Genomic DNA, 15293 nt, shown 5'->3' with positions numbered 1-15293 from the left:
TTGTTTAATATACCTTCATTAAGTTTAGGTAATAAACATGTTGGAGTCGCAGTGAAAAATACCGACTTGCTGTTGTGCCAGATTGCATATCTGGGGTCTTCGGTCACACAGACACTTCCCCAAACATGCAGCAACCCTTTTCTCCTCTCATACTACGACTTTATACATCAAAACATCCCAAAGGTTTAAAGCCTAATTGCACTTAAACTTAAAATCACACTAAAGCAATTATTTACAAATCAGTTTATATGGCTAATTAAGCATCCAATATACAGTGCAGCACTTGTAGACCAGGACAGGAAAGCAGCGCCACAGATGAAAGGGGAAACTAGTGATCGTCAAACCTGAGTTAGTAGTTCTGCATAGTGACACCACACATACACACTGCTGCTACTGTCTATCCTGTTGCCTAGTTACTTGATCTCTACCTATAGAAACCTAGCTAGCTCAGTTACCTCGTGCCTCTGGACATCGACTCAGTACTAGTACTCGGTATATAGCCATGTTATTTTAACTTGTTATTCACTTGATTTCTTCCTTGTGTCACCATTTCTATATTTTTATCTTTGTTGAAAAAGGACCAGTAAATAAGAAATGTACTGTTAGTCCACACGTTGTCTATGAAGCATGTGACAAATAACATCTGATTAAGTAGCTCATCTTTGGTAGAGCATGCACGTGTTGCCTTGTTCTGACAGTAACACCGGTGAGATTCAGATTTCTTTTCATGAGTGAAAAGTAATAACTCGTTAGTTCCGACAAAAAGTAATATTGCAAAGTAACGTTACTTTGTTAAACGCAATGGGTAATATATTACTTTCCCAACTAACTAATCTCAACACTGATTATGTAACAGAGTTAGAGTAAAGCTGAGTGTACGCTACACGATTTGTCAGTCCTAGACACATTTTTGAGATCGGAGACAATATGCCAATGTTACCTATTCGGGGCGCGCGGCCGCCACCGACGCTCATTTAATGTGAGCGGGTCAAAGACGCAATCTAAGGGTTACCGATCTAGTCTTTGACAATATCGGGACGTCTGGGACTGCTCAAACATTTTGGATTTTATCTGCACAAAATCTGCAATGCTCTTGTACGATGAACGATGATCAGCAATAGCCAATGAGAGCTCACCAGAGAAGACATCACCCAGAATGTGTCGACTCTGGGGCAGGAGCCATGACTACTACTAGCATGCGTTTGTACTTGCCTTTGTAGGAGCAAAACTCATGACAATGATTACACTTCCAGTATCCGGACTGACCACTGAGGTATTGAGACAGAAACACATGTATAAGGGATAAAACATATGTGAGCTGAATATCTGCTTAGGTAAATGGACAGAGCTAGATAAAAAAAAAAAAAAAAAGAGTTAAGTATTGGACTACAGTAAAAAAAAAGTCATTGGAAAGGTATATGGACCTGATAACTAGACACGTAGAAACTGAATGTCAGCAGGAAAGGTATATGGACCTGATAACTAGACACGTAGAAACTGAATGTCAGCAGGAAAGGTATATGGACCTGATAACTAGACACGTAGAAACTGAATGTCAGCAGGAAAGGTATATGGACCTGATAACTAGACACGTAGAAACTGAATGTCAGCAGGAAAGGTATATGGACCTGATAACTAGACACGTAGAAACTGAATGTCAGCAGGAAAGGTATATGGACCTGATAACTAGACACGTAGAAACTGAATGTCAGCAGGAAAGGTATATGGACCTGATAACTAGACACGTAGAAACTGAATGTCAGCAGGAAAGGTATATGGACCTGATAACTAGACACGTAGAAACTGAATGTCAGCAGGAAAGGTATATGGACCTGATAACTAGACACGTAGAAACTGAATGTCAGCAGGAAAGGTATATGGACCTGATAACTAGACACGTAGAAACTGAATGTCAGCAGGAAAGGTATATGGACCTGATAACTAGACACGTAGAAACTGAATGTCAGCAGGAAAGGTATATGGACCTGATAACTAGACACGTAGAAACTGAATGTCAGCAGGAAAGGTATATGGACCTGATAACTAGACACGTAGAAACTGAATGTCAGCAGGAAAGGTATATGGACCTGATAACTAGACACGTAGAAACTGAATGTCAGCAGGAAAGGTATATGGACCTGATAACTAGACACGTAGAAACTGAATGTCAGCAGGAAAGGTATATGGACCTGATAACTAGACACGTAGAAACTGAATGTCAGCAGGAAAGGTATATGGACCTGATAACTAGACACGTAGAAACTGAATGTCAGCAGGAAAGGTATATGGACCTGATAACTAGACACGTAGAAACTGAATGTCAGCAGGAAAGGTATATGGACCTGATAACTAGACACGTAGAAACTGAATGTCAGCAGAAAATACAGAACCTATACAGGAAACACAAGTATTATTTTTTGTATAGTAACAAGGAAACCCCGCAACCGTTATAATCTAGACCAAAGCAGATGTGGGCGTTAACAAGCAAGAACTGAGACTGGAAGACAATGGTGGCGAAGTCAAGGGGACTTATTATTCTCCATATAGAGGGAGGTGACTCTGCTTAAAGGTGTTGTGGAAATATTGAATCAAATATTTGCACCAATACCGGAACTTGTAAATTCAGTTAGACTTTATTACAATGTAACAGAGCCGAGCAATTCCATGGAAGAACCGACTTTCTTATCATAGAGCCCTGTTTATTTTAGTTATCCCTCTTTACATAACACAAAGTGTCAGATTGTTACGGCTCTGAAGTTCACAAGCAAATGTTACTCAATTAAAAATGTTGCCTAGATATTTCAACTGAATGTCTGACTGAAAACATTTATGAGGCTGCTTTGAGCCACAGCTCGTTGTAGCGACGATAAATCACAGTGTCGATACCACGCTGTCTCGCAAAAACAGTCCTCACGACCAAGTGAAGAATCTTGTAGTGTGTGACACATCGTTTAGTGTGCGCGCCACTGCGTTGGTAACACCCCAACAAAAACACAGGAAAGACGGTTGTGAGGCTCAGTGATGTTAGGATGTTGAAAGTCACGTAGTGTCCACCCGTCTTAACACACACACACAGACAGACAAGTGAAAGATTAAAAAGTGTGTGTTTACCTCAACCGCTTTCCATGGATACTGAGGATACTGCTTTTCAAACATTGGTATGAATTCGTCGTAGTGAACCTGGGGCACACAGAGTATCAGATTTAGGAAATACATTCAGGTGGTGTGTGTTTATTGTAGCTGTGTGTATATGTTTTTGTGTTGCTGCCTTGTGTGTGCGCGTTTTCTTTGACAAGTGTTTGTTTACTTTTCTGTGTGTGTGTGGATGTGTGCGTCCTTTGACGTCGGTTGGCTTCGTCTGCTTTTGATGAATGCGAGGGTTTGCTTTGTCATCATTACCTGTTTGAGCTGGACCCCCTCTGCATAGTTCATGACAGTGAAGTGCTTCTGGTAGTCATCAAAGTGGTCCAGAGAGAAAGGCCTGTGTGGAACAGAGATGAGTGAGACCAGCATAAAGCTCCAGGCCTGTATTCACAAAGCGTCTCAGAATAGCAGTGCTGATCTCGGATCAGGTTCCTCTTCTATGAGGCAAAACAGATCCTAGATCAGCACTCTCAATCTGGAAGTGTTAGTAAAATTATGATTAAATGACTGAACAAATCATTTTAAATGGAACTGTAAGTAAACTTATACTCTGTTTTATTATATCTGATTAACAATATGAGTTCATAAGGGATTGTGTGACACGGACAAGGAGTAATTAAAGTTAATGAACACCATTCCAACTAGGCAGAAACGAATGGGTTGTGGATTAAGTAAGCAGATAAGGTAGTTAACCTATGGTTGAACCGACAAACTGAGCTCTGGGGTGTTTTAGGTAAGGCTGTGAGTGCATTCCTAGGTTCTGTTAATTAGAACTGTCAGCTAAGTGGTGATCGATAATGTTGAGGGGTCAAAAGTTAATTCAGTTATGTTGTGTGACCTGTGAGTGTGTTAGTGAGTTAGAATGAACTTTTAACCTCACTTGATTCTAGGTCGGGAGGAGGGGATTCATTTTAGGAGCAATGAAATGATGTCATGTTATTGTATATAAACTGTTGCTCGTGGTAATGTGGGAGCGCGCACTGTGTAGCATTCATAGAAGTGGAAGTGTGGTCTGGCCTCTGATGTGTTCTCTGGGAGAGGGTGGGGCTTTACAGGAGTGTCAGTGTACCTGTGTAATGGGGGAGGGTGTCCGTATGGGGATTACATGATAACCAACTTGGGACAGTTCTGGGATTGGAGAAGAGGGTATCCTTATAGCATAGGGGATCCCACAAAGGTGGACAGGTTTTCCACGATATGGGGGAAACCTGGGAGCACTGTTGAACTCTGTAAAGGTGATGACATCCTACTAACCATCAAAACTATTAAGCTCTCTGATGCAGGCACTTACACCCTCGGACTACAAAGGACCGGGACAGACACGATGGGTGTGTTTTCTATTAAGGTGCTGCCAAAACCACAGAGGTCCCAGACAAACCAGAGCCAGACACACTCCTCTACCACCCCTGGACTGAACCTGCCACCACTGTGTCAAATCTCATTCAGGTAATTAACATTAGAGACTATTCAGCTTTTGATCAATTAGGCACTGAGACTGGTTTTGATGGTAGGGACAATTTGTGGCTGTCTTATATGAGGTACACAGCTAAAACCCTGAGAAGAAAGGACTGCATTATTTGTAGTCATGCTAGACCTGTTTTGGCTACACACTCATTTACTGTAGGAGAAGGAGAGGGGTGGTTGTGTATTCTGAGAGGTTTTTACCAGGTTCAGCCCAATTCAACTCTCTGTTCCTCTTTGAGCCTTGTGTTTCCTACAGTACCTCCTCATCGGGTCCCTTCGGGTGTTAAGGCATATGGGGGCAATTACAGTTGCATCACAGGTACAGGTAATGGCATTGATTATGGGAGATTGCCTGAAGATGATTGCAGTAGTAACATAACCATTAATGCCACTTGGCCAGTTACAGGCCTAAACCAAACTAGTGGTCTGGCTGATGTGTGGTGGATCTGTGGACCCAAGAGAGTGCTGAGACCCATTCTTAGAGGAGACTGGCAAGGTACGTGTGCTCTGACCAGTTTGATAATTCCACTGACCATTGTTGATGTTACTGCTGAGCAGCTGTTGGGTTCTGTATCCAGGAGACCTGAAAACATTCCATCCCATGGGAGACATAGACGTAGTGCTCCAGGACAGAGGATGTAGTTGGCATACACACTAACCTGTTGGGAGTGCCAGTGGGGGTTCCTCATGAGTTTCAGGCCTTGGGTAGGAATGATGGACTCTGGCACTTACTACCTATTATGGGTCCAGCCATAGTGGATACTACAGACTGCATGGATTAATTACATCTACTATAATCAACAGCGTTTTGTGAATTACTCCCGTGATGCACTCACTGGTATGTCTGAACAGCTTGAGGCCACATCTAGGGTTTCCAGAATATACTTGCTTTGGATATGCTTTTTGCCAGTCAGGGGGGTGTCTGCAAGATGTTCGGTGAACAATGTTACACGTTTATTCCTAATAACACCAGTCCAGATGGTAGTATATCTAAGGCCCTTAGTGGGCTTGATGCACTATCTGCTGAGATGAGGACCATGGCGGGGGTGGAGGAGTCTGGACTGTTCTCTTGGTTGGGAGCCTGGTTTGGTAAGTACACTGGCATGGTGGTTACTGGATTTCTGACCCAAATTCTTGTATTTTTGTTATTGATGGTATGATGCAAGCAGCACAACACGTGTTTTAAGAAGTCTGTTACAGATGTGGTGAAGGCTTCAGGCATGATGCCTTTGCTTGATGCTCCAGTTGGAGATGCTGATACTGAATCAAGCTTTCAGGGGAGGATGGGACTGACTGAGGATGACCCATGGTATGCTGTGGGTGAGGTAGTAGAATAAATATTACACCACCACAGTTCCTTCTTTTACATTTTTGTTTCTTTCCAGTATGTTTGTTCTCCCTGTTGTGAAGGTTTGGAGTCCCTGGGTGGCATGGTGCCCACCTGGTGCAGGATAGGAGTAGCTGAGAGGACCAGATGGTTTATAATAATGCTTTGCTCTGCTTTACTCTGTTTTCCATGACCAAAGTTTTATCCTACATCTTACATGTCAATAAACAAAGTCTTATCCTGTATTTGTCAAAAGGGGGAGACAAAAGCATATATCACTTGATTTTTATTTTCTCTTGGTCGATTTTTATTTTGTTTTTCTGTAAATTAAAAAAATTATAATAATAATTATGTTTTATTAATAATAAACTTTTATTTTCATGAACTGCTATTAACATATTACTATGTTGGGACTTCTGAAATAAAGGATAATGAGTGACACCCTAGCGGGTGTCAAAAGGGGGACTTAAATGTAACACCATTTTCTTTTATTCTGTTTTTAAATGAGCTGTTGTTCTCTTTTGACATGAGGGTTTTAAGTTCCTAGGTGGCTGATAGCCAATCTAGTACATAGTGGGATCGAATGGAGGACATGTAGGTATTTTAAACTTTGTAACTGTTATATAATTCATTGCTGAATTTTTGTTCACACCCTTAGGGGTGTGAAAAAGGGGGATTGTTGGATCCTGTGTTTTACATTATAGCCATTACCATATATATGATTGAATATTATCTGCTGTTGGCTTGTGTGGATGTATGTATGTGTTATGCAACATAGCTGACTTGAAACATTGTTAAAAGCTTCAGGGCCATGGGCCTTTCTTATGATGGAAAAATACAGAGTAGCATGAAGACAGGAGCTGTTCAAATTAGTTGGGAGGGGGGCACATTCAGAGCGGGGTGTTGCGAGAACAAGCGGTCTTTTGTTAGACAACAGGAGCCAGGTGCGAGATAACGGTATGGAGCATGAGAGCCTGGATGTTCTTCACAGCAACAGTTACATCAACAGAAGCGCCAAGAGGCGGGGACCCGCCTGAGCGCCTGCAATAGGCTGAGCAAGTTTAAACCACGCCCAGTCTCTACTGTGATAGGCCAACAGATGGGTTGGAACTGTCTATCACATTAAAGAATACTGTTTACATACATCTTGTCAGTTCCCTGTTCTGCCCTGCGTGGTATTACAGTGAGCCCGTTTATACGAAAGTTGCATTTGCCATTTATTACTTAGCTAATAAAAAATACATAGTATTCAATCGTTGACTCATTGTTATATTTATCCTGATACCAGATTCGAATTTACGCAACCCTAACACTATCCACCGGATGTGTACCAAACTCACTAAAAGTGGCAGCAATAAAGCCTCTCGAAAAAGCCAGACCGTGACCCAGAAAATATAAAAAACTATCGGCCTATATCGAATCTTCCATTCCTCTCAAAATTTTTAGAAAAGGCTGTTGCGCAGCAACTCACTTCTCCCTTTTGTCTCCACTCACCTGAAGACAAACAATGTATACGAAATGCTTCAGTCTGGTTTTAGACCCAATCATAGCACTGAGACTGCACTTGTGAAGGTGGTAAAATACCTTTTAATGGCATCAGACCGATGCTCTGCATCTGTCCTCGTGCTCCAAGACCTTAGTGCTGCTTAACTGTAAATTTCGGTGTTCCTCAAGGTTCCGTTTTAGGACCACTATTGTTTTCACTATATACTTTACCTCTTGGGAATGTCATTCAAAAACATAATGTTAACTTTCACTGCTATGCGGATGACACACAGCTGTACATTTCAATGAAACATGGTGAAGCCCCAAAATTGCCCTCGCAAGAAGCCTGTGTTTCAGACATAAGGAAATGGATGGCTACAAATGTTCTACTTTTAAACTCGAACAAAACAGAGATGCTTGTTCTAGGTCCCAAGAAACAAAGATCTTCTGTAGAATCTGACAATTAATCTTGATGGTTGTACAGTCATCTCAAATAAAACTGTGAAGGACCTTAGCGTTACTCTGGACCCTGATCTCTCTTTTGATGAACATATCAAGACTGTTTCAAGGACAGCTTTTTTCCATCTACGTAACATTGCAAAAATCAGAAACTTTCTGTCCAAAAATAAATGCAGAAAAATGAAACGATGCTTTTGTTACTTCTAGGTTAGACTACTGCAATGCTCTACTTTCCGGCTACAAGGATAAAGCACCAAATAAACTTCAGTTAGTGTAAAATACAGCTGCTAGAATCCTGACTAGAACCAAACAATTTGATCATATTACTCCAGTGCTAGCCTCTCTACGCTGGCTTCATGGTAAGGCAAGGGCTGATTAAGGTTTTACTGCTAACCTACAAAGCATTACATGGGCTTGCTCCTACCTATCTATCTGATTTGGTCCTGCCGTACATACCTACACGTTCGCTACGGTCACAAGACGCAGGCCTCCTAATTGTCCCTAGAATTTCTAAGCAAACAACTGGAGGCAAGGCTTTCTCCTACTGAGCTCCATTTTTATTGAATGGTCTGCCTATGTGAGAGACGCAGACTCGGTCTCAACCTTTAAGTCTTTATTGAAGACTTGTCTCTTCAGTGGGTCATATGATTTGAGTGTAGTCTGGCCCAGGAGTGTGAAGGTGAACGGAAAGGCTCTGGAGCAACGAACCGCCCTTGCTGTCTCTGCCTGGCCGGTTCCCCTCTCTCCACTGGGATTCTCTGCCTCTAACCCTATTACAGGGGCTGAGTCACTGGCTTACTGGTGCTCTTTCATGCTGTCCCTAGGAGGGGTGCGTCACTTGAGTGGGTTGAGTCACTGACGCGATCTTCCTGTCTGGGTTGTGCCGTGGCGGAGATCTTTGTGGGCTATACTCGGCCTTGTCTCAGGATGGTAAATTGGTGGTTGAAGATATCCCTCTAGTGGTGTGGGGGCTGTGCGTTTGGCAAAGTGGGTGGGGTTATATCATTCCTGTTTGGCCCTGTCCGGGGGTATCATCGGATGGGGCCACAGTGTCTCCTGACCCCTCCTGTCTCAGCCGCCAGTATTTATGCTGCAGTAGTTTGTGACGGTGGGGGCTAGGGTCAGTTAGTTATATCTGGAGTACTTCTCCTGTCTTATCCGGTGTCCTGTGTGAATTTAAGTATGCTCTCTCTAATTCTCTCTCGGAGGACTTGAGCCCTAAGACCATGCCTCAGGACTACCTGGCATGATGACTCCTTGCTGTCCCCAGTCCACCTGGCCGTGCTGCTGCTCCAGTTTCAACTGTTCTGCCTGCGGCTATGAAATCCTGACCTGTTCACCGGACGTGCTACCTGTCCCAGACCTGCTGTTTTCAACTCTCTGGAGACGGCAGGAGCGGTAGAGATACTCTTAATGATCGGCTATGAAAAGCCAACTGACATTTACTACTGAGGTGCTGACTTGCTGCACCCGACAACTACTGTGATTATTATTATTTGACCATGCTGGTCATCTATGAACATTTGAACATCTTGGCCATGTTCTGTTATAATCTCCACCCGGCACAGCCAGAGGAGGACTGGCCACCCCACATAGCACATAGCCTGGTTCCTCTCTAGGTTTCTTCCTAGGTTTTAGCCTTTCTTGGGAGTTTTTCCTAGCCACTGTGCTTCTACACCTGCATTGCTTGCTGTTTGGGGTTTTAGGCTGGGTTTCTGCACAGCACTTTGAGATATCAGCGGATGTACGAAGGGCTATATAAATACATTTGACTTATGGGTTGCAGCATTTGACTTTCAAATTCTGCCTTCGCTTAAATCTTATGAGCCTCACACCCCTCCCCCACACATTCTAAAAGATGAGCGACGAACAGAGGACCTATATGCAGTCTTGAGTGGAGCATGTCGATAAAGGGGGAAGCTGTGGTTAGCAAGGCAGCTGGTTTCTAGCTAAAAACAGGAAGTACCAGTGACACGCTTAATACGGATGTGGTCGGATGAAGCAGACGAGGCTACAAGACTGTTTTGCTAGTAGACATGTTCTGGGACTCATCTGAGGGGTTTTAACCACAACAGTCAAGTGCATAGATGATGTCATCCCCACAGTGACTAAGAATGTATGCAAACCAAAAACCTTGGATTACAGGCAACATCTGCACTGTGCTAAAGGCTAGAGCTACCGCTGACAAGTAACAGGACACAGACGCATACAAGAAATCCCACTACGACCTCCGACGACACATCAAACATGCAAAAGGACCATATAGAAGGAAGGTGTTATTGGAGAACATTCCAGTATACGTGTTATGTTTTTATAAGCTTCACTGTAATGCATCTTACAGGGTTTTACCACATGTAGAGGACAAGGTTCCTAGGCTGAAAGTCATAAACTTAGTCCAAAGAGTCCATTATAATGTATGTGTGTGTCATGGTCACTGGACTAGAGGAAGGGTTACTAGGTTGGAAGTTGTGTGTGTGTGTGTGTGTGTGTCATGGTCACTGGACTAGAGAAAGGGTTACTAGGTTGGAAGTTGTGTGTGTGTGTGTGTGTGTGTGTCATGGTAGGTGGACTAGAGGAAGGGTTACTAGGTTGGAAGTTGTGTGTGTGTGTGTGTGTGTGTGTGTGTGTGTGTGTGTGTGTGTGTGTGTGTGTGTGTGTGTGTCATGGTCACTGGACTAGAGGAAGGGTTACCTGGTTGAAAGTCATTGCTTAATCCCAAGAGGCCATTAGATCTGTGCTTGGGAGCCATTGACCAACTATATGGGCACCAGTGGACACAGACCTACATTAGGAGTGTGCGTCCAAACTATTTTTGCATTAACACTGTGGTTTCGCCACCATAATTGATGCTTGGAAACTACGGCCAGGAAGAGGGGTAAATCAGATATTGTCAAGGTTACGCCACCAATATAATCTAAACACGGACCAACAAGGGTAGCAGATTAAGATGGGAGTAAACATAATGGAAGGAGACGAAGATAAAGGTTGTGAGAAGCCAAGGGGTATAGATCATTTACACAAGAGGGAACGGCTATGAATATGATGCAAGGATGAAACTGTATAAAAGAAATGTCCCGAGAATGGAAAATCAGTTGCTCTGCAGACCAGCTCGGCTCTATCGCTTTTGTAATAAAGTCCATCTTGATTCCAAACACTTGGAGATGCTTCGCTTTTTTTAAGGAAACTTGAGGACAATTTTCCACAACAGTTGCAGGGCTTGCAGACTATAACAGACTACAAAAGGAAACCCAGCCATGAACTGCACAGCAATGCAGAACTGCCAAACGAGCTAAATGCCACAGAGTGGTGTGGACAGCCCAGTACGTCACTGGAGCCAAGCTTCCTGCCATCCAGGACTTCTATATCAGGCGGTGTAATTGCCAAAGACTCCTGCCACCCAAGCCATTGAGTGTTCAGTCTGCTACCGTCTGGCAAACGGTACCAGAGACAATATGTGCACTGACCCCACACAGCCACTCCCACATTGCTGCAGCAACTCTGTTCTTTATTTTACTCCAATTATCAATCCTGATACCTAGTCACTTTACCCTGCCTTCATGTACATATCTACCTCAAATACCTTATTATTATCATCATCATATATCCTGATGCCTAGTCAGTACCATTGATCTGGTACTGGGACTCTCTGTATATAGCTCCATTTGTGTGCATATTTTATATTATATTATTTTTTTATTTTATTTTTTTCCTCCACATCGTTGGGAAAGGTTCGTAAACGAGCATTTGACTGGAAGGTTGAGACCAGTTGTATCCGGCGCATGTGATAAATAAAACGTGATTGATTGGTTTCCTACTGGAAAGAAACCCAGTATAGACCAGCATTTTGTGGTGAACGCCAGCATGGCAAACGTGGACAAACAAGTGTTGCAAGGAATCTCCACCTCCTGTAGCAGTTGATGGGAAGTGTCTCTAACCTGTTGGCGAAGCGCAGCCAGAACACGTTGTAGGAGTAGAGGCGTAGAGGCTGAACGGAGCGCAGCAGCAGCATGTAGCGGATATCAAACTTCACCATCCCCACCTCCTCCCTCTCAAACAGCACCGGATCCTCCAGGTACTTACACACCACCTGAGAGACACACACACACCTTCAACAAATAGGCTAGTCAACAACTTCATTTATCAGGCAACATCTAATTGCTGTGTTCACTTCATATTGTGATGTTTTGACTGGATGTGTATAGGCATTATGGTTCTCTCCGAGGCTTGCCTTTGGCTTACACCTGTGGTGGAAATCCTAACCAAAAGAAGAGACTAGATGATTTTTAGCAGAAATTCATGAGGCCATCTGGACCGGGTCTCAGAGGGGTTTAAGATGGGACCACATGGGACACAAAACTCCAGGCCTTAGACAGAGGAGACTGGTGGTATTAATATTTAAAAGTCTGATGTAAATAGATACAACTGCTGGGGGTTAAATTAGCATGCTTTTCCATAATAGTTTTTCCATATGACCATGGTGTGTGTGTTACCTTGGGTGTGCTCTCTCTGTCTGATGATGTAGTCTAGATTGTTGGTGGTGTGTTACCTTGGGTGTGCTCTCTCTGTCTGATGATGTAGTCTAGATTGTTGGTGGTGTGTTACCTTGGGTGTGCTCTCTCTGTCTGATGATGTAGTCTAGATTGTTGGTGGTGTGTTACCTTGGGCGTTCTCTCTCTGTCTGATGATGTAGTCTAGATTGTTGGTGGTGTTTTACCTTGGGGGTGCTCTTTGTCTGTCTGTCGAATGATGTAGTCTAGATTGTTGGTGGTGTTTTACCTTGGGGGTGCTCTCTGTCTGATGATGTAGTCTAGATTGTTGGTGGTGTGTTACCTTGGGCGTGCTCTCTCTCTGTCTGATGATGTAGTCTAGATTGTTGGTGGTGTGTTACCTTGGGCGTGCTCTCTCTGTCTGATGATGTAGTCTAGATTGTTGGTGGTGTGTTACCTTGGGCGTGCTCTCTCTCTGTCTGATGATGTAGTCTAGATTGTTGGTGGTGTTTTACCTTGGGCGTGCTCTCTGTCTGTCGGATGATGTAGTCTAGATTGTTGGTGGTGTTTTACCTTGGGCGTGCTCTCTGTCTGTCGGATGATGTAGTCTAGATTGTTGGTGTTTTACCTTGGGGGTGTTCTCTCTGTCTGATGATGTAGTCTAGATTGTTGGTGATGTGTGTGTGTGTGTGTGTGTGTTACCTTGGGCTGTTCTGTCTGATGTAGTCTAGATTGTTGGTGATGTGTGTGTGTGTGTGTGTGTGTGTGTTACCTTGGGCGTGTTCTCTCTCTGTCTGATGTAGTCTAGATTGTTGGTGATGTGTGTGTGTTACCTTGGGTGTGCTCTCTCTCTGTCTGATGATGTAGTCTAGGTTGTTGGTGATGTGTGTGTCCAGCCCCCGAGCCAGGTTCCAAGGCTTACAGATCCAATGATTGTCCTCTCCCCTGGAGCAGACACACACCCACAATGACTTCGATGAAAACGTATCAAGGTAGTAAGTTATGTCCTATATGAAGGGAGACATCTGATTATCTGAGCTCACCTCCCTTGTCTCTGTTGGTAATGTCTGACAAACTGAGGCAGCTCGGTCTGCAGGTTGAATGTCTCTGGCAGCCACTCGGCCCCCTGGCCTCCCCGGGCCCTCCGCGACACGGCGGAGACGCAGTCCTTCACTGTGACCACCGTCTCACAGGGAAACTGATTAGTCATAACGTGAGGACGCTCCTCACTTAACTTCCTGTGGAGACACAGACAGACTCCGTGTTTGAGGGAGAGTGAGTCAGATTAGGATTATTATATTAGTTTGGTATTGTTGACATCAAGGCTAGGATTGAGAGATCCTAGATGAGTAAGTTATCAATAAATCACTTGTACTCTCATTAATGGTGTCCTAAAAGACATAAGTCTCCAGGGCTCTGGCCTCAATCTTATCTCATCACCCAAACAGCCTGGAAGCTTTGGTTAAAGTGTCTGTGGTGTGTCTCATTGGGACAGAGAGCAGCCATCTCTGTCCCAATGCACTATAAAATAACTACAATTTGAAGCATCTCATCATTTACATGTCACCTAACACTTCTTACTAAAAGGTACTCACACTTGGAAGGCCATCAGCGTTACATATGCACCTGTGATGTCGGTGGTTGACATAAGATATGGGTTGTGGTGAAGTGAGCCCTGATCTTACTAAGACGACAGTGCGGTGTCAGTCAAAAGCAACATACTCAGAAAGCACACCAAAAAGACCACATCTAGTGAAAACCCCAAATTAGTTGTAGAAGTGAACAGTATCATTTCTGAAATAATGCAGGCGTTTTGATACGTCGGGTAGATTCCTGCCGGGCGTCAGTGTGATTACATGATGGAACAGTGCTTTGGGTACATGTCGAAAGAGTGTGTGTTTGTTCACCTGTAGTCTCTGATGTGGGAGAAGGTCCAAAGAATATCCGCCTCCTCTTCAGTCTCGGTGAAGGTGAACCGGGGGTGATGGAGATTGGTTAGAACCTGTCCCATCTCTGTGAACACCCTGCAAGGCATGCAGACAGAGGTGTGTGAGCATCATTATGTCACATCTCGGTAATGAAATCTAAATGGACTTGGACTGACTTGAGCACTTTGTCTTTGGGGACAGTATGGGGCTGAATGTCCAGAGGAAGAATCTCCTTGTTCTCCTGTGAAATGGTCTGAGGAGAGAAAGGCAGGGGGAGAAAGAGGGGTTGGCAGTTTAAAATGGCACTCCAGTCGGCTTTTCACTCCATTTAACAAAAGGCACATCTCAATAACTGGTCCAGGTAAGTCATGACATGGCACAAGTGGGGGGGGGGCCTTTACTTATTTGTTTTCTATTGCTCCTCAAGCAACAGATATCCATCAGATCAACTCCTTGAATTCCTTCCATGCAGGTTTGCAGTTGTCTAAATAAACACTTTTGTTAAAAAACTTTTTTTTAAATTACCCTTTAGTGTGTGTACTTTACTGTACTTATACTTGGGATATTGCTTTTCAACAGGATCTTACATTTTTTAAATATTTTTTTTACATAAATCACTAGAGGACATATTTAAATGTAGTTAAAAATGTCATTCATTTGACCTCTGCAGGTTTCATGTGTAGACTTTTCACTTATGAACTTCCTCAAGACATTGCGTGAGTCATTCATTCATGGCTGACTGTATTGACACTAGAAACATGTTTCCGGTCTCCCTACCTCATAGTAGATATCAGAGGGTTCAGGGGTCAGAGTGCTGACCCCTTCCAAGTCAGCGGGTACCCATGGCAACAGTCGACATCTCCTCACCAGAGGGTTGCTCTCGCCATAAGCATAGTCCCGTGTCACTTCCTCTGGGAGAGAAACTTAGTTAAGAGAGACACACTGGGGAAAAAGGGTTATGGGGACATAGGGGGAAACACACGAGAGAAAGAGATGCAC

General features: G+C 43.6%; 1 protein-coding gene and 1 long non-coding RNA gene across 7 annotated transcripts in view; one reads left to right on the top strand and one right to left on the bottom strand.

Moving 5' to 3' along the window:
- ttll12 (tubulin tyrosine ligase-like family, member 12) overlaps positions 1-15293 on the bottom strand; it is a 30597-nt gene that overhangs the window by 4540 nt on the left and 10764 nt on the right. For 4 of the 6 annotated variants that reach the window (XR_002948417.2, XM_024377036.2, XM_042300223.1 and 1 more), the window contains 8 exons: positions 15072-15205; positions 14471-14547; positions 14274-14390; positions 13410-13604; positions 13200-13311; positions 11815-11966; positions 3400-3481; positions 3112-3180 (listed from right to left, as the gene is read on the bottom strand). Coding sequence is in view for 5 of the 6 variants with exons in the window: in XM_024377036.2 (XP_024232804.1) it covers positions 3112-3180; positions 3400-3481; positions 11815-11966; positions 13200-13311; positions 13410-13604; positions 14274-14390; positions 14471-14547; positions 15072-15205 (938 nt within the window). In the remaining variant the exon portion in view is untranslated. Of the gene's footprint in view, positions 1-2878; positions 2967-3111; positions 3181-3399; positions 3482-11814; positions 11967-12481; positions 12500-12669; positions 12691-13199; positions 13312-13409; positions 13605-14273; positions 14391-14470; positions 14548-15071; positions 15206-15293 lie in introns of those variants that run through there. The other 2 variants (XM_042300222.1, XM_024377041.2) reach the window with 2 other exon arrangements.
- On the top strand, positions 3916-6179 carry LOC112216899. The gene is made up of 2 exons (XR_002948419.2): positions 3916-5917; positions 5994-6179. It is a non-coding gene; the product is annotated as an uncharacterized LOC112216899 (long non-coding RNA).

Source organism: Oncorhynchus tshawytscha, linkage group LG17, assembly GCF_018296145.1.
Source record: "Oncorhynchus tshawytscha isolate Ot180627B linkage group LG17, Otsh_v2.0, whole genome shotgun sequence".
Taxonomy (NCBI): Eukaryota; Metazoa; Chordata; class Actinopteri; order Salmoniformes; family Salmonidae; genus Oncorhynchus; species Oncorhynchus tshawytscha.
The sequence above is the reverse complement of the archived record's forward strand: the minus strand, read 5'-3'. Positions and strand labels throughout refer to the sequence as shown.